General features: G+C 43.3%; 1 protein-coding gene across 1 annotated transcript in view; it reads right to left on the reverse strand.

Annotated features, from left to right (window-relative positions):
• METRNL (meteorin like, glial cell differentiation regulator) overlaps window positions 1-21478 on the reverse strand; it is a 51205-nt gene that overhangs the window by 22872 nt on the left and 6855 nt on the right. Inside the window, exon 2 of the mRNA XM_033961578.1 lies at window positions 15937-16325. Coding sequence (XP_033817469.1) covers window positions 15937-16325 — 389 coding nt within the window. The remainder of the gene's footprint in view (window positions 1-15936; window positions 16326-21478) is intronic.

A 21478-nucleotide genomic window follows, 5' to 3' on the forward strand; every position in this document is an offset into this window, starting at 1 on the left:
GGCTGTTCCCATCCCCTCCCACAACCCCAAATCCCACCCCCAGCAATCCCAAATACCCCACAGATCATATCCCTTCCGGAATATGCTAGAGGCCCGTAGGACACCAAACGGAACCCCAATCCCCTTAATGAATAGTAACCTAAAGTGCTCTATGAGCTTCAATACATTGAACACATACTTAAACAGAACAGTGGGAAATCCATCTCAGCCAGAAGTAAAGATGATCAGTTCCAGGGACACTCAAGGAGGGTCTCCCGGAGATTTTAGGCGAGTATTGATGAAATCAGCTGCTTCAGATGCATGAGAAAAAGAGTGCCAAGCACCCTCATGTTGGATCTTCAAGAGAGCAGGATAAACAAACAAAAAGCGCTGTTTAAGTTCCACCAAACAAGTGCAGAGAGGATAAAATTCCTTTCTCTTGTCGGTAAGGGCCGTCGAATAATCTTGGCTAATTCGAATAGTCGACCCACGTAGTGTCAAGGAATCTTTTCTAGCCCGGTACTGGCGTAGTATGGCCACTTTATGTCGGTAATTCAGAAATTTTGCAATTACCACACGTGGTCTAGCATCTTGTGCAGGCCTCGCTCCCAATCGATGGGCCCTTTCTAAGCAGAGGGAGCTGGAAACCATGGCCTCCGGAAATTCTTTTTCAAGCCAGCCCTCCAGTTCTGCAGGCAAGCGTGCATCGGGGATTAGTTCTGGAACACCCATAAAGCGGAGGTTGCTGCGACGCGACCTATTTTCCAGGTCGTCAATCTTTTCAGCTTGCCGATGCACCGTTTCTTGTAAAGCAGCTACATCCATCTCGTGGGAGTTAATGTTATCCTCTGCCGTGGAAACCCGCTGTTCCAAATCTGTCGTGCGGGCCGCTGTGTCGGTAAGCAATTGTTCAAGGCGAGTCATTTTAGTAGCTAGTACCTCCATTTGTGGTCCCAACACCTGAGCCACCGCCGATTTTATATCGTTCAGCGCTGTGTCTGTAAACTCGGACACAGCCATGCCCGAGGCGGCCGCCATTTTGGTCGTGCCCGAGTTCGATTTCGGCATGCTGGCCCGTGCAGCTTTCGACCTCGCCGTCTCTTGCGATCGGGTCAAATATTTGTCCATATGTGCCCGATGCTGCGCGCTACCAGGAGACCCGGCCAGGATGAAATTTTTGAAGGTTTAAGCTCTGTTAAGAGGATTGGGGCCCGGAGCCGATGTGGAACACGTCCTCAGCGGTTCATAGCGTCACGTGACCCCTCCAAAGATGTGTTTAATAAGTGTTATCAACCCCAGTTCAATGTGTTCTTAACTGTGACAGCAAAAAACCTATGGGCTAGTGCAGAAACCATGCATTACAGTCAAGCGCCAACACTTAGCACCTGGGTTCCTAATGCAAGAGCAACTTCAACAATTTGCTCCCCAATATACCCCCCTTTTACAAAACTGGTTTTTAGTGCAGGCCAACACGCTGAAAACTCTGCGCTGCTCCCAACACTCACAAATTTCTATGAGCGCCGGAAGAAGCGCAGAGCATTCAGCGCACCGGCCCACACCAAAATATTTCTTCATACAACATGTAATTAAACTCTAGAATTTTGTTGCCGGAGAATGTGGCGAAATCAGTTAGCTTAGCAGGATTTGATAAAGGTTTGGATAATTTCCTAAAAGAGAATTCCACAGGCCATTATTGAAATGGCTTGGGGAAATCCACTGCTTATTCCTAGGATAAGCAGCATAAAATCTGTTTTACTACTTGGGATCTAGCTAGGTACTTGGGAACTGGGTTGGCTATTGTTGGAAACAGGAGACTGGGCTCGATGGAACTTCGGTCTGTCCCAGTAAGGCAACTCTTATGTTCTAGTACGTGAATCTCAAAAAGGGGCATGGACAAGAGCAGAGTATGGGCATATCATTCCTAAAAGTCTGGCGCACTGTTATAGAAAACACCCGGTCTATGCACAACTTAGGAACAGGTATTTAGGCCTGGTTTTCCTTGGTCTAAATGAGTACAGTCTTCACAGACTCCAGCTTATCCAAAATACAGCAGCCAAGCTGATTTTTGCAAAACGCAAATTTGACCATGTCTCCCCTCTCCTTACCAACCTCCATTGGCTCCCAGTGCTTTCCAGAATTCATTTCAAATGCTCCTGTCTGGCTTTCAAGATCATTCAGGGCATCCTCCCTCCCCTAATCCCACTATCCTTTCACGCCTCGAGGCCTGCTACCACCAGATCCGCCCACAGACATAAATGATCCTTTCCCTCTCTACGCGGTATTCTCTACGCAGGCAAACTGGGAAATTCCCTCCTCTCCAAAATCACGGGCCTTTGGAACAATCTCACAATCCCGCTGCGGAATCTGGGCTCCCTCCAATTATTCCGTAAACAACTGAAAACCCGGCTTTTTTCTAACATATAACATTTCTTCTCCTGTTTATTTTCCCTCTGTTCATATGCTTTTGTAAATCTTTCTCCTCTCTCTCCTTATATTTTTAAGCTTTGTAAACCGTGCCGAGCTCCACTTCCGTGGAGATGATGCGGTATATAAAACTTAAGGCTTAGTTTAGTTTAGTATAGTATAGCGAGGAACTTTTATAAAATTGTGCTAAGCGCCGTTCTGATTGGCACCAATTTTTAGGCAGCATATATAGAATTTGAGGGTAAAACCTTGCAAACTGGTACACAAAGCCTAGTTCACTTTACTGCATGGGCCCCTGAAAAGATAAGCCATAGATCAGAAGAGAACTGGCATTAAATTTCCACTGCTTCCCACCGTTTGCAAAAAAAAAAAAAAAAAAAAAAAAGATGTTGGCCTAGACCAGGGGTAGGCAATTCCAGTCCTCGAGAGCCAGAGCCAGGCCAGTTTTTCAGGATATCCACAATAAATATGCATGAGATAGATTTGCATCTCAAGGAGGCAGTGCATGCAAATCCATCTCATACATATTCATTGTGGATATCCTGAAAACCTGACCTGGCTCCGGCTCTTGAGGACCGGATTTACCTACTCCTAGCCTAGACTGACAAACAGTTATTACATGCTGACCACTGCTAAGCCCAGGATCATTGCTATGGAAACTGAACGGAGCCTGTTAGTTAGGTAATTCATAGCCCTGTGGTTGTCAGTGGCATGCCAGCATGGTTCGGCACACTTTCATACTTCCCACTTAAGAACAAGGGATACTGGTTTGCGTGATGTTCAAAGCCAGCTCAAATAAATGAGCTAGTTAATAAAAGAACAAAGTCAGCAGGTACACTTACTTCTCTAACTTTTGATCTATTCAAAATTAAGGTCCCGTAACCCATTGCTGTTTTGTCTGAACACAAGCAAGAACTGTTGAGTTCAGACATTGAGTGGAGCAAAGAGGAAAGATTTAAAATGCTTGGAATTTTAATACATCTTTTTAAAAGGGTTACATTTACATTTAAAAAGAGACCGTGCTTTGAATTTGTTACTGCTGCTTGAAGGAGCAGAATGAGGGAAATATTCTTTCAAATAAACACAGTGCCAAACTTATAATTTTATGGGGAAAACATGGAATTCTGTGGCCATGCAAGCACTCTCTTCATTAATGCTAGAGCACAGATTCTCAGCCAGCGCATACCCAGCTTGTCAGATTTTCAGGATATCCACATGTAGGAGATAAATTTGCATATCATGGAGAAAGTACATGCAAATACCTTGCATATTCATTGTGGATATCCTGAAAACCTGACTGGCTGGGTGCGCCTTGAGGAACCGATTGAGAAACAATGGGTTAGAGAAATGGACTAAGAACTAGGGGAGCCCAGTTCAAATGCTACTGCAGCTGCTTGTGATCTTGGGCAAGTCATATAACCCTCACTGCCTCGGGTCCAAACTTAGGAATATTTTTACTGAAGCTTAATGTGCATTGTGCACTAACAGACACCAAGGCTCAGATTCTCTAACTAGCATCGATTTTTTTTAGGTGATGGTAGATGTCCAAGATCAGAAAGAAAAAAAGCCATTTAAATGACATTTTTAACTGAATTTCAAGGCGCCTAAAAAAAAAAAAAAAAAAAATCGGTGGGCAACACCAGAAGTGATGTTAGGTAGCCTATGGAGACTTGATTCATATCAAAGATAGGCGCCGGAAATGTAGGCTCGATCCTGTACCCGGCACTGTCGCAAGATTGGCAAGCAATTGGCAGCCGCTTTTAAGGTGGTGGCCAACAATGGTGTCGATTACAGACTCCAGGCCTAAAATGCTAAGATGTCAATTTTAAAGCAATGAAGCAGCTCTTTCTGTAGCTCTCAGGACAGTAGACTACAGCAGGGAATCCGGGATACTGCTGGTCTAACGCTTAAGTTTTCTGACTTTTTTTACATGGTTTTTTTTTTTTTTTTTCTTTAGCAGCATCAAATGAGGGTTAATTGGCCAGCTTATACTGAAGACAGGATCTACAACATCAGGACTTTTACACAAAAGGAGCATGGGACTTTGGTACAAAATTACAGTAGTCTATATCTCCCTGAGGTCTATGTGCTTCTGTACAATACTGAAATCTGTTAACAAGTCATCGGAAAGAAAATAATTTTGTATGATCTCAAAAATTCTCATTTGACAACTCTGTGCAACCTAAAAAAAAAACATTTAGAGTACCCTAAACTTTAGTACAAGGGCCTCATAGATTGCATACTTTCCAAGGACATGGAAATACCTACTGTACCTGAATGTACAGCACTTTGCAGACGCTATATAAGCAGTGGCGTAGTAAGGGGAGAGGTGGACCGCCTCAGGCACCGTCTTGGTGAGGGTGTTGGCACCTCTTCTCCTCTCTGCCCCCCGCCCCCGCTCCTTCCCACTCTTCCCCCCGCTGTGCACGCGCCTTCACTTCCCCCTCCCCCAATCGTACCTCTAACTCATCACCAAAGCAAGCAGCAGCTCCAACCTGCTGCTTGTACCAGCCTTGGCGCTCCCCTCTGTCTTTACTTTGGGGTCCTACCACTAGGGAGAGACGTCAAGAGGGAGAGCCGACGCCGGCGGAGGCAACAAGTTGGAGATGCTGCTCGCGCCAGAAAGCTAAACAGGTACGGGGGAAGGGAAGGAGCAGCAGGGGGGGTGGGGAAGGACCATGGGGGTAGAGAAGGGGAGGGTGACACTGCCCCGGGCATCTCCCACCCTCACTATGCTAGTGTATATAAGAAATACATTTTAAAAGCTTCTTTATTTGTATGTACAATTAACCACTTGCAATTAACTATCAGATACTTGGCAGTGTGAAATGTTCTGCTGTATAGTTTACAGGTCATTTTTATGTCACATAAGTCCCTTTATCATAGGCACTGAAAGACCTTATACCATATATAAAAATGGATGTTTAGAGAGTCAACAAAAAAGTCTTTTACAATTAGGTAGGCTCAAGGAATCAACTTCAAGAGATATTCTTCATGGAAAGGGTGACAAATTCATGGCACACAAAATAGCAGTCCTCTATAAGAACATAAGAATTGCCGCTGCTGGGTCAGACCAATGGTCCATCATGCCCAGCAGTCCACTCATGCGGCGGCCCTTAGGTCAAAGACCAGTGCCTTGATTCAGTCTAGCCTTACCTGCGTACGTTCAGGTTCAGCAGGAACTTGTCTAACTTTGCCTTGAATCCCTGGAGGGTGTTTTCCCCCTATAAAAGCCTCTGGAAGAGCATTCCAGTTTTCTACCACTCTCTGGGTGAAGAAGAACTTCCTTACGTTTGTACGGAATCTATCCCCTTTTAGCTTCAGAGAGTGCCCTCTCGTTCTCTCTACCTTGGAGAAGGTGAACAACCTGTCTTTATCTACTAAGTCTATTTCCTTCATTATCTTGAATGTTTCGATCATGTCCCCTCTCAGTCTCCTCTTTTCAAGGGAGAAGAGGCCCAGTTTCTCTAATCTCTCACTGTACAGCAACTCCTCCAGCCCCTTAACCATTTTAGTCACTCTTCTCTGGATCCTTTCGAGTAGTACTGTTTCCTTCTTCTTGTACGGCGACCAGTGCTGGACGCAGTATTCCAAGTGAGGGAGTAACATGGCCCGGTACAGTGGCATGATACCCTTCTCCGATCCGTTTGTGATCCCCTTCTTAATCATTCCTAGCATTCTGTTCACCCTTTTCGCCGCCACCGCACATTGCGCGGACGGCTTCATCGACTCTTTCCGCACCGGACATCCTGCTTATATAATTTTTTTTTTTAAACACCCAACTGTACATACAAGTACTTATCTTGTCCGGATTCCAGTAGCTGTAGACAGAATATTTCTTAAATTCTGTCAGTGGGTCTCTCACCCATCCCCTGTGATCCCATCTATAATATTTTATAACAGTTCATATATAAAAGTTCAGATTTGCAAAATCTCAATATTAAAATCTCTAAATCCTTTTAAATCATAAATCTTTTCAAATTTTTGACACAATACCATGTTTCCCTATATTGCATCATCAGGAAATTCAACCCACTGACAGAAATTAAGACATTCGACGTGTCTCCAGCTACTGCATTCCAGACAAGTGCTTATATATATTTTTATTGTAAAAGCATAGAGGGCTACTATTTTGAATTTAATCTGCTGGAACTTCAATGACTGCAAAAGTGTGAAGTTATTTCACAGTATGGTCACTTTGTTCTGAGCGCTTTTCACATAATGATAAAGTTTTTTTTGTCTGTTAATGTGTTGAATAGATTGGGGAGGGTGACAAGAAGGAAGCCATAGCTGTAGGAAAGCCATATAAAAAAAAACTTACCTCACATTGATTTTGCAAAACACTATGGGGTCATTTTATTAAGGTGCACTAACCAATTTAGTGCATGCTAAAGGCTAAGGCATCCATTATATTCCTATGGGCATCTTAGCACACGCTAAATTAATAAAAGGACCCCTATACAAGAGACACTGTTTATATATGGAAGTAGCACTCATAGTGCAGGAGTAGCCCAGTGGTTAGAGCAGCAGGCTCAGAGCCAAGGAAGCGAGGATTCAGATTTCATTGATGTTCTTTTGACCTTGGGCAAGTTACTTCACCTCCACTGCAAGCTTTAAAATTGTAAGCCTTCCCCCCAAAAAAAAAAACAAAAGCCAAACAACCACCCTATAGTATCCAAGTGTAACTTCCCTCTGGAAAAGCATGAAGTCCAAATAGTATAAAAAGAAAATGGAACTTTATAGTCTCAAATAAGTGACATGTGGCATATGACAAACCTCACATCACCCTGCCAACAACATCCCTATAGCATGGCAGTGACTGCATTGTGTTTTAGAGATGCTTTTGACAGCAGCAGATGCATATGGTGGATTGTGAAGACTGAAGGAAAGGCAGATCTTGGAAAAAACCTGTTCCAGTCTGCCCTAGGTCTGGTTCTAGAGGTGAAGATTCACCTTTCAGCAGAACAGTGATCTGAAGCATTAAGCAAAAGCAACAATGGAGTGGCTCAGAAAGAAGAATGTTTTTGGATGGTCCGGTTAAGGCTGAAATCTGAATCCAACAGAAAAATCTATGGCAAGACTTGAAAGAGCTCGAGTTATTCTGCCAAAAACAACGGACCTAACTGCATCACACTGCTGTGCAAAGTTGGCAGCCTTTTAGCCTGAACAACTCGTGGCTGTTATTGCTGCAAAACGGGTTTTCACCAATTATCGAGACCAGGGGTGTGAAGAGTTTAAGCAATCAGGACTTTTAATATTTCTATCACTGGTTTTTCCACATTGAACGTGTCGACGCAGTGTTTCTCAACTCAGTCCTGGAGTACCCCCCTTGCCAGTCAGGTTTTCAGGATATCTACAATGAATATGAATAAACTTGATTTGCATGCACTGCCTCCATTATATGCAAATTTCTTTCATGCATATTCATTGTGGATATCCTGAAAACCTGGCTGGCAAGGGGGGGGGGGTACTCTAGGACTGAGTTGAGAAACAGTGGTGCAGAGTATGTTGGGTAGATCACTGAGATTCCTAATTTAACACATTTTCAATTGTATTTTAGAGACAAGAATGTGAAAAATGTAGAAGAGAGTGTGAAGAATTTTGTAGACTTATAGGCCAGTTCGTCTTTTCATACCATTATTTATTACGCCACTATTGTTACTCATTCTCCATCTGAACAAGTCTTCCACAAGAGGAGAGACATTTTCCTTGCCTGGCTCATCACCACTAGAGGGTTGCATGGGGACAGAAATCCCACCCATCCCCTCCCGTCCCTGCCAGGATCCTCTCTGTCCCCACCCTTCTCCGCCAGGATCCTCTCCATCCCCACCAGTCCCCGCAAGGATCCTCTCCGTCCCCACCCATCCCCGCAAGGAATTACCTCCATCCCCACCCGTCCCCATAAAAAGCAGCAATTACTTCTGACAGGATCATCAATTCCACAGTTTTTGTGTTTGCGCTGCTGTTTTCCTTGTGGAATATCGTTGGTGGAACCCTTTTTTTTGTTTTCTGTTCAGGTAATTAACTTATAAACCCCCTCTTTAACTAAGGCTGACATGTCCATTATATTATATGGACGAACCCTGCTTCCAAAGCCTTCCATCCCCGTGGGAGTCCTGTTGGCTAGAGGGGGGTCCCCGTGGGAGTCACGCGGGCCAGAGGGGGGTCCCCATGGGAGTCCCATGGGTTAGGGGGGATTCCCACGGGACCCCCGTGATCCCCATGCAGACCTCTAATCACCACACCCTCACCTGTCATCAGGACAGGGAATGAAGCAATGGCCAGGGTTTCTTCCCCCCTTCCTCCAAGAAAAGAGGGGAAAAATAGATTAAAGGGTTCTCCCCAGAGCCATTTAATATAAACCAACTTTACTATCCTGATCAAAGTTTTATGGTCTATGGACACCAAAGATCGATCATACTCAAAAATCACTCTGTAATCTGCTAGACCAGGGGTGTCAAAGTCCCTCCTCGAGGGCCGGAATCCAGTCGGGTTTTCTGGATTTCCCCAATGAATATGCATTGAAAGCAGTGCATGCAAATAGATCTCATGCAGATTCATTGGGGAAATCCTGAAAACCCGACTGGATTCTGGCCCTCGAGGACCGACTTAGACACCTGTGTGCTAGACAGATCTCAAAACCTGAACTAGGACCACACTACAGGATCATAGAAACATAGAAAAAAGCAGCAGAAAAGGGCTATAGCCCACCAAGTCTGCCCATTCCAAGTATCCCCTCCCCTGAATTTACTCCCTTAAAGATCCCAAGTGAGTATCCCATTTTCTCTTAAAATCCGTCACGCTGCTGGCCTTTATCACCTGGAGTGGGAGTCTGTTCCAATGATCCACTACTCTTTCGGTGAAGAAGTACTTCCTGGAGTCGCCATGAAACTTCCCTCCCCTGATCTTCAGCGGATGCCCTCTGGTGGTCGAGGGTCCCATGAGCCAGAAGATATCATCTTCTGACTCGATGCGTCCCGTGATGTACTTATATGTTTCAATCATATCTCCCCGTTCTCTTCTTTCCTCAAGTGAGTACAGCCGCAATTTTTTTAATTTTTCTTCATACGAATCGAACATCATTCTTTTAGAACAGTTATTTTAAAGGTTCTGTGCACTTGCCTCCATAATTAAATTAAATCCTACATGAAAAGAGTGGACCCTAACGAGTTTAACCTCCACTCACTGCAAGACATTCAACTTTATTCATTGCAACAGAGTACTTATTCATCAGTTTCTAATTCAGCACCTGTATCACTGTATGCCTGTCAAACTTAGGAGCCTTCTTTTTGGCAAACAGCTGATCTGGACTGCTTGCAGTTTTTTCTACTGCAGCACATGCTAAGCCTGCTGTTATGGCATCAGGTATGCACATAGGTGGCTCAGATCAGCTCCCGGTATCTCTAGACACACCTAAATCAAAAAAGTCCTCTTCTCGGAGAAGAACAGAACTCACAGAGAATGGGCCACAGTACCACAGTAGGCCTGTCAAATGTTTCAATTTGTTCACAAAAAAACAAATGAGAGGTATAGATGCCTTAATAAGATTTCAGAACTACCAATTGTTAAAAAAAGGCCCAAGCCAGTGGTTCCCAAACCTAGCCCTGGAGGCATCCCAGCCAGTCAGGTTTTCAGGATAGCCACAATGAATATTCATGAGGGAGATATGTATGCAGTGAGGCAGTGCCTGCAAATCTCCCTCATGAATATTCATTGTGGATATCCTGAAAACCTGACTGGTAGCGGGTGCCTCCAGGGTCAGGTTTGGGAACCATTATCCTAAATTGTCACTGTTTTCCAACATTCCTCAGTCACTTAAAGCTTTCTGTACCCAGCAGTGGGGTAGGTTTTAATAGGGGTTATTACTCAGTTACATGTTTGCTTTGTAGATGGACAGGACCAGCTGTCCGCCATCAGCTGCCCTCCCCCACCCCCTTTACAGGAAGGTAACCGACTTAATCTTGAAGGAAGAAACAGTCCCTTGGCACTTGCCAAGTCCTGAGGTTTATGAAAACATGAACTTTTAAAAATATTTTCTTGTGTTTCTCTTTTTGTGACCACACTGCAATGGTCCAGTGTGCCTAGATGAAGACATTCTTACACGCTCTAAGTACTGAAGTTCAAAATCGTCTCCAAGGCTACCTGTTGCACCAACAGAAGCGTCCAATCACTGCAAAGCTATGCTTCTCCTCTTTCCACTGCTGCACACATGGTTCTCATTTGCAGACTAAATCGTTTTGGAAATATTTTGAAATAACTGAAACTATTGAAAAACAGATGAAACGTGCCAAAAGAAACAGTCTGAGCATCAATGCAATTTGGAGCACAAACCTCGGAGAGTTTTACTGCACCTATATTTCAGGCGCCTGGCTTGATATTAATCTATTAATCAAGGTTTTTAGAATTCAATTTATGGAACTGGAAATAAGTTAGAGAGCTCTCACAATCAACGCTATGAAGAGCCCTGAAAATGTGTTACAAAACCCTGTGGCAGAAAAGTGAAGCGTGTAGAAGTAAGAATCCTTGTCAAATAGGCATCCTAATTTAAATATAAGAGATGTTCATAGTGTAAGTATTAAAAAGGATAGGACACAACATTCTTCTTTATTTATATGCCATCTTAATTTAGACTCTATTTTCTTCTTTGTGACTTGTTCCTCCTCACCCATTCTCCGCTCAGTATGGGCGTGTTCATCAGCCTTCCCGATTCTGCATCTTTCAACAGGCCCCATTGTCTATTTATTGCCCCAATGTCCCTTTCTCTCTCGAGTATCCCATATATCTGTCTATTACCCCCTCTATTTCCCCTCAGTTGCTATTAGGGTTTCTACTAAGCCTGGCCTGAACAATTAATGCTTCTTGATTTACTCTGCCATGCAAAAGACATATAAAGGGACTCTAAATGCTAGTGGAGGGTTCCCTACCACCACTGGCTAGAAATGTGTGTTTGTTTCATTACAGAGCAAAGATCATATAAGCAAAAAAGAGAAGCCCCAGCTGTAGCAGTTTATATAGAGCAGTGGTCTCAAACTCAAACCCTTTGCAAGGCCACATTTTGGATTTGTAGGTACTTGGAGGGCCTCAGAAAAAATTAGTTAATGTCTTATTGAAGAAATTACAATTTTGCATGAGGTAAAAGTCTTTATAGTTTATAAATCTTTCCTTTTGGCTAAGTCTTAATAATAATAAATGTAATTTATAGCTAAAGAGGCATTTGATCAAGAAACTCTTTTACTTTACTTTTGTGATTATAATAAATAATAATAAACAACTTTATTTTTGCATACCGCCATACCAATGAGTTCTAGGTGGTTTACAAAAAGAAATGCCGGACAATCAGCGAATCTTATAAATGCACCACATGACATATCAGAAATACAATACTAAAAGAATTAAGATATGAATTAATCAAACAAGTAGGTTTTCAGTATTTTTCTAAAAGCATGATAAGATTGAGCTTGAGGAATTAAGATACTCAACCAGGTGTTCATTTTACTAACCTGGAAATGCTAACGTTTGATCAAAAAAATCTTGTATAAATGACAAGCTTTAGGTGATGGAAATGCAAACCAGTGAGATTTGTGTGTATTCACGTTTGTTCTATGAAATTCAAAATGAGAGACAAGATAAGCTGGAGCTAAACCGAATATTACTTTAAAGCAGATGCAACCAAGCCTCCTTTTGAATTCTCTTGCTTAGCTTCACTAGTGTTCCCTGCGCTTGCTCCCATGGTCAGTTACTGCCTATCCCTTTCTCTTTTTTGTTTTGTTTGTTTAGGGGGGGGATTCCTCTTGACGTAGCCCAAGGGCCACAAGAGTACGGGCCTTTGGCATTCGGGAGACTTTTTGGTTTCTTTTGTATATTACTGGAGGGGTAGTTGCACTGTGTGGGGGGAATTGGGTTTGCTTCTTGAACTGTTTCTGAAAAGTGTGTATTGATGGATGTTGATTCCTTTGTTCTTGTATTTCTTGCGCTTTGTTCTTTTCACGTTCACAATAAAAAAGCTTTGAACATAAAGCAGATGCGACCAAATTTGAATAAAACTCTTGCATCAAACATACCGAGGGCCTCAAAATAGTACATGGCAGGCCGCATGTGGCCCTTGGGCCGCGAGTTTGAGACCACTGATATAGAGCATGAGCACGTACCATGAGAAGGCACAGCAAAGATCAGCAAAAGGAAAACAGACAGGATATCACCATAAGAGGGGGAAATGAACATAGAGAAACACAACATTCACACCCCAATTCTGTATATCGTGCCAAAAGTTAGATTCAGTAAGAAAAAGCAGAAAACCTCCTCAGTTTGACCAAAGACAACCAAAACACGGTGGAGATGTTGGTGTGCAATTTTTCTTAATTGTGAAATGAAATTGCACACCAACATCATTGAACATTTGCCAAAAGTTAGATGCCAACTAGATGCTCAAACAGTAGTTAGTCACCAAAGGGGAAACTCTACAAACAGCGCCTTAACTTAGGCACCTAATTCATAGGGAAACGTCATTTGAAATGGCAAATAACTTTAAAAGAAAAGACACCAGAATCGTGCCTCTGGAGGTACCTACGGGCACCTAATGCCACTATAGGCGTGGCTAATGCCAGACGTGACGTCAGATGCTATACAGCACTCACGTAGGTGCGATTCATGGCAAAGGCACCGGAAATGTAGGCCTGGGAAACCCTGGCCTACACTTCTGGTGCCTACCTTTCCTGGCGGCGCAATTCTCTGTACAGCGCTGTGTGATCGACGCGATCAGCAGCCGATATTAGGGCGGCCGCCAATATCGACCCCATGTAGAGAATCTGGGCCCACATGCAGATGAGATTGCAATTGCACTTAGGTGATATTTTGTAGCTCGGTGCCTAGTGTGTAACTGAACGGGGAAGGTATTCACATGGGAGGGGTATGAGAGGGTCATGAGCGTTCCGCCTATTTATGCACACACTTTATTGAATACGGTCAGTTAGGTGCCAAACGGCTGCTTTTAGGCGCTTCCATTTACACCTGCTACAGAGCAATCATAAGTGGTGGCTCCTTAATGTAGCTGTCTAATTGCTGGCTTAGGCTAGTGCACGTCTCCCCCCATAGTTGCGGTTTCAGCAATCGCGGTTTCTAGCTTGCTGGCTCCTCCCCCCCCCCAAAAAAAAATGTCAGCTTGCATAGAGAAATCGCCAGTTCCCAGCACATTCTTCACCATGTTTTGCTTCTCCTTCAGGAACAGGCCAGGTCTCCCACCATGTTATTTGCAGTTTCACCATATTCACGATGGTCTTTAATATCACAATGAATACGGAGGGAGAAGTGTATTCTATAATGCATTAGGTGCATAAATTTGCCATTATGGGGGAGAGTGTGGTGAGGTGGTTAAAGCTACAGCCTCAGCACCCCGAGATTGTGGGTTCAAACCCACGCTGCACCTTGTGACCCTGGGCAAGTCACTTATTCCCCCCCACTGCCCCAGGTACATTAGATAGATTGTGAGCCCACTGGGACAGACAGGGAAAATGCTCGAGTACCTGAATAAATTCAGGTAAATTGTTCTGAGCTCCCCTGAGAGAATGGTATAGAAAACTGAATAAATAAATAATCAATATTGAAATGAGTCTAGCCAAAAACATCCTATTTTCTTTTGCCTTGGATGTTTTTACAATGTTCCATTATTGCAGACTGAAATGTCCAAATTGTAAGCCCACTCAAAACACACCTCCAACTTGCCTCCTTGAGGTTTAGACAGACTACATTGAAAAACATCTTTAAAATGAGTTCCAAAAATAGCACTTTGGACATTTTTATTAAAAAAAAAAAAAAAAAGCCATCAGCTGCTCTGTGCCATTTTTTGGCTGGTTTTCTGTTTTGAAAATATACCCTTTAGTACAAGGGTGTCAAAGTCCTTCCTTGAGGGCCACAATCCAGTCGGGTTTTCAGGATTTCCCCAATGAATATGAATGAGATCTATTTGCATGCACTGCTTTCATCGAATGCTAATAGATCTCATGCATATTCACTGGGGAAATCCTGAAAACCTAACTGGATTGCGGCCCTCGAGGAGGGACTTTGACCACTCTGCTTTAGTACTTAGATTTGGGGTGCCTAACCTTTAGTGTCATTTACAGAACTGCCCCCCCTCCTTGAATCCAAATACCTATGAAGGGGCAGTTAAAGAAGTGCACTTAAGAGAAAGCATCTTCTCTATTATTTCCAAAAATGATTTTTTGGGGGGGCGTTTACATTTAATTAAACCATCATTTCTTAGGATTAGCTAGGAAATGAACCTTGTATCACCTACTTAATATAAAATTATTAGCTCTCAAACCTGGGAAATTTAAGGTACATTTCAGTATTTAAAACTGTGCCATTTGTTTCAATAGCAAACACACCACCTATCAGCCTTTTTAGGTACTACATCAGTTCCAATAGCTTGGAAAGAGATTTCTACCCATCCCATATAAAGGCTGATTCTATATAAGTCACCAAAAGTTGTGTGCCATAATTTGGGCACGCGGGGTGGATGCACCTGTAAATTAAGTAGTTAACAAGGCATTAATCAATAATTGGAGGCAATTGGCAACAATTGTAGTTACACGCGCAACTGCCCTAGTCACTATTCCGTAAGCGCCTAAATTTCATAGCGTGCAAATGAAAAGGGACATGGCTATAGGAGGCGCATAGGCAGATCAGGGGCTAACTGTCAGAAGTGCCAGCATTTATATCAGCAGCCATAAATTAGGTGCAGTAATCCGCCCTAAGCACTATTCTAGATAGGGTGCCTATCTCTGGGCACCATTTACAGAATTCCCCCTATAAGAGCACACAGACACTTGTAAAGGCAGTTTTAGTTCATATTGTTAGCACTTTCACAGAAGCCTAAGAACGCACCAGTCCTAAATGTAAAAAGTGAAGAGTCTATTGGTAATGAAAAGTCTTTAAAACAAAGATTTTGATGGATAAAGGAGGAAATCTTTTATATCTATAACAAACAAACAAAAAAAGACAGATATACAAAAAGTTTAGGTATTACTTAATGCAAACTTCTACAGGTTTTCTATAAATATTTCACAAGGAACAATGCAACAGAGGTACACTGGAGAATCTTCAGTATTGATTGAGTGTTATAATATTGCCTCCGTCATGGGCTTGTCATGCCACTCAGGTTTGCGCACATCTGAGAAGCTGAAAGCTACGCCATCGGTAGTTTCACTACCGGCAAGGCCTCCCAAGGTGAGTAGGTTTCAGCGGAGATGTTAAACTAACAATCTACCACTCATCTGGGCAGCAGCAGATGGGCAGTGTTAGAGGCGGAGGATCGCGTTTGATGCGACAACGGTGACAACAGCTATTTTATACTGTGCAGAAGAAAGGCTCAGCAATCTACTTCTGTATTGTGCCATGAAAACTTGATGATGTTCATCAAGTCGCTAGGACTCAAACACAAGTCAATGGAATCTGGCAATATAATATCGCCATGTGCTAAAGTTAGTTTAACAACAAAGGCTCACACTTAATACTTGGGTTGTCATCATCACTACTTACCCGACATTGTGTGCAAATCCGAGATTGCTTTCTGGTGAATCAGCTCATACTGGAAACCAGTAATCTTCCTGCTAATGTCCAGCTGAGGGGAAGCTTCAATGAATAGTCCACCTTGGTCAAAGCCAAAGCAATACACCTTATTTGGGAGATTATTGCCATCTTGAACCAAGAGCTTTAACTCCCCAGTCTTTTCCAAATAAATATTTGCTCCCCTGGAGTCCTTAAAGGGCTTTATGCACACAGTCAAATGTTTATAAGTTGATGACAACATATTGGGTTTCAAGTTGATTATCAGTGCTCCAGTAGGATACAGCCACTCCACAGATCCTTCAGAACAGCGGAGGTAGACCTGTTCCACATCCTTCTTGTGAGATTCATGGGTCAGCCCACTGCGAAGAGAGAACCAGAGGAAAGAAGATAAAAGGAATGACATTCAACACCAGGTCAACAAACGATGCAATTCCTGACAGTCCCAAAGCCTAGTTTAACCTGCCCCTACCAAAATTCTTATCTTTCATAAGGAATAGGAGAGGCTACTGACTAGTTCAGTTCTTCACTATAGGACCCTTTTACTAAAGAGATTAAGTCCTTAGCACACACTTCGCGTGCAAAAACAGGGTGTCACACAGAGTTAAGTATTTTGCGATATTTTCCCTGTTTCCTGATTTTCCCTGATTTTGGGGGGAAATTTTTTCTACAGGGGCATGGGGGTGAGAAATGGGTATTCTTGTGTTATCCAGCTAGTGCACGCTAACTGGTTAAAGCAGAGTTAATGCAGGAGCACTTAGCGCCTCTAAAAACAGGAGGCGGTAAATGGTCCCACGTTAATTTTAGTAGGTTCCACAAGGTAATAGGAACATGAATGCATGACCTGCAAAAAAAATCCCCCAAGAAAATAAATGCTCTAAAAAGCGCCGTGTTAACTCAGCTTAGCGCACAGGAAGAGACCTCATGTTAGAACATGCTAAGCCCAGACTTTAGCCTAAAAGGGCCCCTTTGCTTCTTATATTAGTGAATTCACCTTTTAAGTCATATAGAAAAAAAATATATATCTCTAGATCTTCCTGAACCAAAACACTATGAAATGGGACAAAATATCACCTATTTAAAATGGAAACAAACAGTTATCTTACTTATAATAAAACAGCCACAAAACTCATAGACAAAGAAAAATACAAAGATATGCTTTAGTCCTTGTTTTAAAATTTCTCGACTTCTCAGGACAAGGTGGCGATATTTTGCACAATTGAGTTATAAGACATAGGCACAAAGAGAGAAGCTCAATTAGGTCCCAAGAAGATTAGTGCAAGAACACTATGAACTTCTGCTGCTGAAACACACTGATGATTTGTCAAAACCTGAGAACAATCAAACCTTACGTTAAAGTTCTGCTAAATGTGGTCCTTTATGGACATATTCTATAAATAGCGCCATTGCGCCCTAATTGCAGCTGCCTAGGGACACCCAAGATCAGGATCCACGCCTAATTTTTATTTTTTAATTGGCTGAATTGGTGTGGTAATTGACCATGCCAGTTTTCAGCCAATGGGAAAAAAAAAACCCACTTTAAGAACTCTTAGGATGCCTAGCTATGCCTAAGTGGAGGTGCCCTCCCATGCCTAAGGATGCCTTACAAGTCGAGAATGATACGGGGACAACTTTGTCCCCATCCCCGCACTTAAGTGTTTGAGGCTTGTGCAGATGAGGACAGAGTTTGCAGGGATGGAGCACAGACAAGGACACAACTCGCGGAGAGAGGATGGACACAGATCCCATTGTCATTCTCTGATAAGAATGCTGTAAGGGAGCAAGGGGGTTCTCCCTTGTTAGAGATACTGTTAAACCATGGACAGAAGGGGACGTTGCTTAAGAGTACACCAAACTAAGGAGAGTAATGTAACCTTGCTGAGTCATAGAAGTGGGACTCAGGCAGGGAGGGGGGATATATGACCTAGCCTGAAGTTATTTGGGAGAGGGACCCCCCCCCACCCACCCAACAGGCACCACCAACCCCCTCCAAGACCCTCAGGAAAGACTCCAGGCCTACCTTGTTTCCCTGGTGGTCTAGTGGTTGCGCTGGGGCACCTGCCCATGCTCTGTCGGCAACAAAAATAGCTGTCGAGACTTCCAGCTATAGCCACAAAAGACTGCCCCTGGAAGTCTCAACAGCTATTTTTGTCACTGACAGAGCATGGGCAGGCGCAAGTAGGATCGCTCCTGCTCCTAGACCACCAGGGAAACAAGGTAGGCCTGGGGTCTTTCCTGTGGGGCCGGAAGAGGGTTGGTGGGGCCTGTTCAGTGAGGGAAGGAGAATGCTGCGTTTTCTTGTCCGGAGGGGGGGGGGGGGGGAGAGTTGCGCTGAAGGTATTTTTTTTTTTTAATTAAAAACAAAAGACAAAAAATTATTCAGATTTTGATTATCTGGACTACCCTCTGCCGAGGTGAATCCGGATAATCGGTGTTCCACTGTAGATGAATAAAGTCTCAGACATGGTTCAACAGTTACACCTAGGCCAGATCTAGGGTCCTTGTTACCAAGTTCCAGAGAGACACAGTTCTTGATCCCTGGCCAATGACTCATTGCAAAAGGGCTAGGGCTAGATTGGGAGAACCCCAAGTAGTCCAAAATAACTGGTGTCTGGGTCCAATTAACCGGGAACCAGAAAGAGCAGAAGGAAAATAGCCAAGCCAAAAAAGAAAAGAGTAGCGTAAAGAAACCAAAAATATTGCGAGACAATTCACTACTTTGGGATGTTTGAACAGAACCTACTGTAATTGCCAAACTTTCACAACTTTGTGTAGGCAAAAACATCTCACCCAGGACCAACACAACTGGAAGTGGGTGACTAACAGTTACCATATTTCTCCCTCAGCATAATGAGTTTCAGTTAGTCACTGAAAGACGGGATTCAGTATTTCCTAACAAAGCTAGGCCTGTAGTCAAAATATCACTCCAGAGCAGAGTGCACAGGGCACAAAGGAAACCCAAGACCAGCAGACTAACTCTGCACAGGGAGGCTCATATATCTTCAACATTTACATACTGAGCTGTAAAGATGAGATACCAGAGCATAACCGAGTGAAAATTCTGACCTTTATAAGTGTCAGAACAAAGAACTCAATCTGTAGCAAGAGAAAACATCTTATTAGTAAAGTAATCCAATCAAGACACAGCATCCTACTGAAGCATTCTTAAAAAGCAGAGGCCTGATAGAGTAGTAATGTGATCCTAGATAATTACCGCATGCCACTCTTCTCAACCTCAAACCAGACTTTATGGACCCTTGATAAAACCTACTGCAAAAGCATTAAAGAAGTCCATGGCCTTGTAACACAGGAATTTGGTTTTGTTTTGTTTTTTTAAAAAAAACATCAATATTTAAAGATTCCATGTCCTTTCAGTGCGTTTTACTGGAGAAACCTCAGTTATTGTTAAAAGTCTCGCGTTCTAGTGACCATGGAAAGGTCTTTAAAAGACCATGGAAAAAGCTCGAGGCACAGACTCATTCAACTCTAGACCTGACTTCTCTCGCCTCCTTCTTTTGGGACTCTGTATCTATATCCATAGGGTTACCATATTTTTGACCTGAAAAAAGAGGACACATGATCCTGCCCCCATCCCAACCCCGGCTCTGCCCTCGCCTCACTCCTGGCCCAGCCCCCCCCAGAATCTAGTTTGGCAGAGCCAGCTTACAAGGAATTTGGTGGCTTTCCTAGGGTTACCAGATTTTTGGGAACGAAAATCCGGAACCTTGGCCCTGCCCCCAAGCCCGCCCCATTCCGCCCAAGTCCACGCCCCATTCTGCCCAAGCTCCGCCTCCAGCTGGTGCGACGCAATGATGTCACGTGTGTGACATCACCGCGTTGCATCCACGCATGCCCAGATGCTGTCCTGACGTCGCTCGTTGCTAGAAGCTTTTCAAAACCTGGAGAAAGTGCCGGGAAAGGTCACAGGTTCTTTTAATTAAATTCATTCCTGCAATGCTAGCATTAACGGAAAAATCACAGCCTCATCCTATGATATTGGCTGTGCCAGCTCTCGGTATCCACCCCCCCCCCCTTTTTTTTTACAAAAAGCACGGTTTTAAGCGCCAGCCGCGGTGGTAACTGCTCCAATGCTCATAGAATTCCTAAGAGCGTCGGAGCTGTTACCGCCACGACCAGCGCTAAAAACCGTAAAAGGGGGAGGGGTGGTATTTTTGACATATGCACACCAACGGTATGCCACTGTTTGGCAAACAGAACCAAGAATAAAATAAAGCCCGGTGACATGGAGTATGAGGCGGCACCCAGATTCATTTTAATGCTGATGATTCATTAGAGAAGTTCATAGGCCGCTTGTTTCACTCAGCTAGTTCTTTTGGGACAGGAAACAGACATTATCCCCCAGATTCTACAAATGCCTATCGAATGGTGCACCTAACACCACAGAAGGTGGATTTAGGCACCACTAGGCATGATTCAAGGACTTAGGCCTTTAAAACTATTTAATTCCCAAGAGCGTTGTAGCATTTAACACTCCCCCACCCCTTTACAAAACCATAGCACCGGCTGCGACAGCAACAGTTCTTCATAGAAATTCTATGAGCGTCGGAGCTGTTACCACCACGGCCAGCGCTAAAAACCATACTACAGTTTTGTAAAAGGGGGAGGGGGTGTTACCTTGCTGGCCTGCGGTAAAATACTCTACCACTGCTTGATAAAAGGAGCCCTAAAGATATCTTCTATCAGAAACTCCCCAAGCCTGAGATGTCCTGTCTGTCTGTCCAAATTAGATTGTAAGCTCTTCTGATCAGGGACTGTATTGAATATTAAATGTACAGCACTGTGTACGCCTTTCAGCACTATAAAATTGATAAATTGTAGTAGTAATAGTAGGTTAAAGAAAAAAAAACAACACAAAAAAACCCCCTAAGAACGGAATAAAGCACAGAAAATAGCACATTAGAAAGTTATTCAAAGTTCACACACTCGTTAAAATGTAATTTTTTGTTAATTTGTAGAGGCTTTTATTTAACATTTTGTCAACATAACAAGGTCCAAAGTCAGGAGTAATAAAGCAACACATGTCGCAGCAGAACTAATTTTGACAAAATGTTTCCCTTCTTATGGAATGACTGTTTTATAAGAGCAAACGAAGATGGAAATGGCATAGTATACCTCCATTTTTTGTAAATATATTTTTCCCTATAAATTATCAACCCAGTAGTAGTAAACAGCTTTATAAAACATCCTTAGCAAGATATTTTACACACACACATCTTTTTACAAAACCACGAAAGTGGTTTTCAGCGCCCGCCAGAGCGCTGAATGCTGTGCACTGCTCCATCGCTCATGGGAACTCTATGAGTATCGGAGCAGCGCACAGCATTCATTGCACCAGCCGGCGCTAAAAACCGCTTTTGCGGTTTTGTAAAAACTGGGGGGGGGGGGGGAGGTTAATTTTTTAAAAGTGATGCAAAACAACCCAGTCAAAAATACCCGATGCTCAACAATCTCTAACCTGTACATTGCTGTTTGTAAAATGATGCAACTTAAATCC

The sequence above is a fragment of the Geotrypetes seraphini genome, chromosome 10, assembly GCF_902459505.1.
Source record: "Geotrypetes seraphini chromosome 10, aGeoSer1.1, whole genome shotgun sequence".
Taxonomy (NCBI): domain Eukaryota; kingdom Metazoa; phylum Chordata; class Amphibia; order Gymnophiona; family Dermophiidae; genus Geotrypetes; species Geotrypetes seraphini.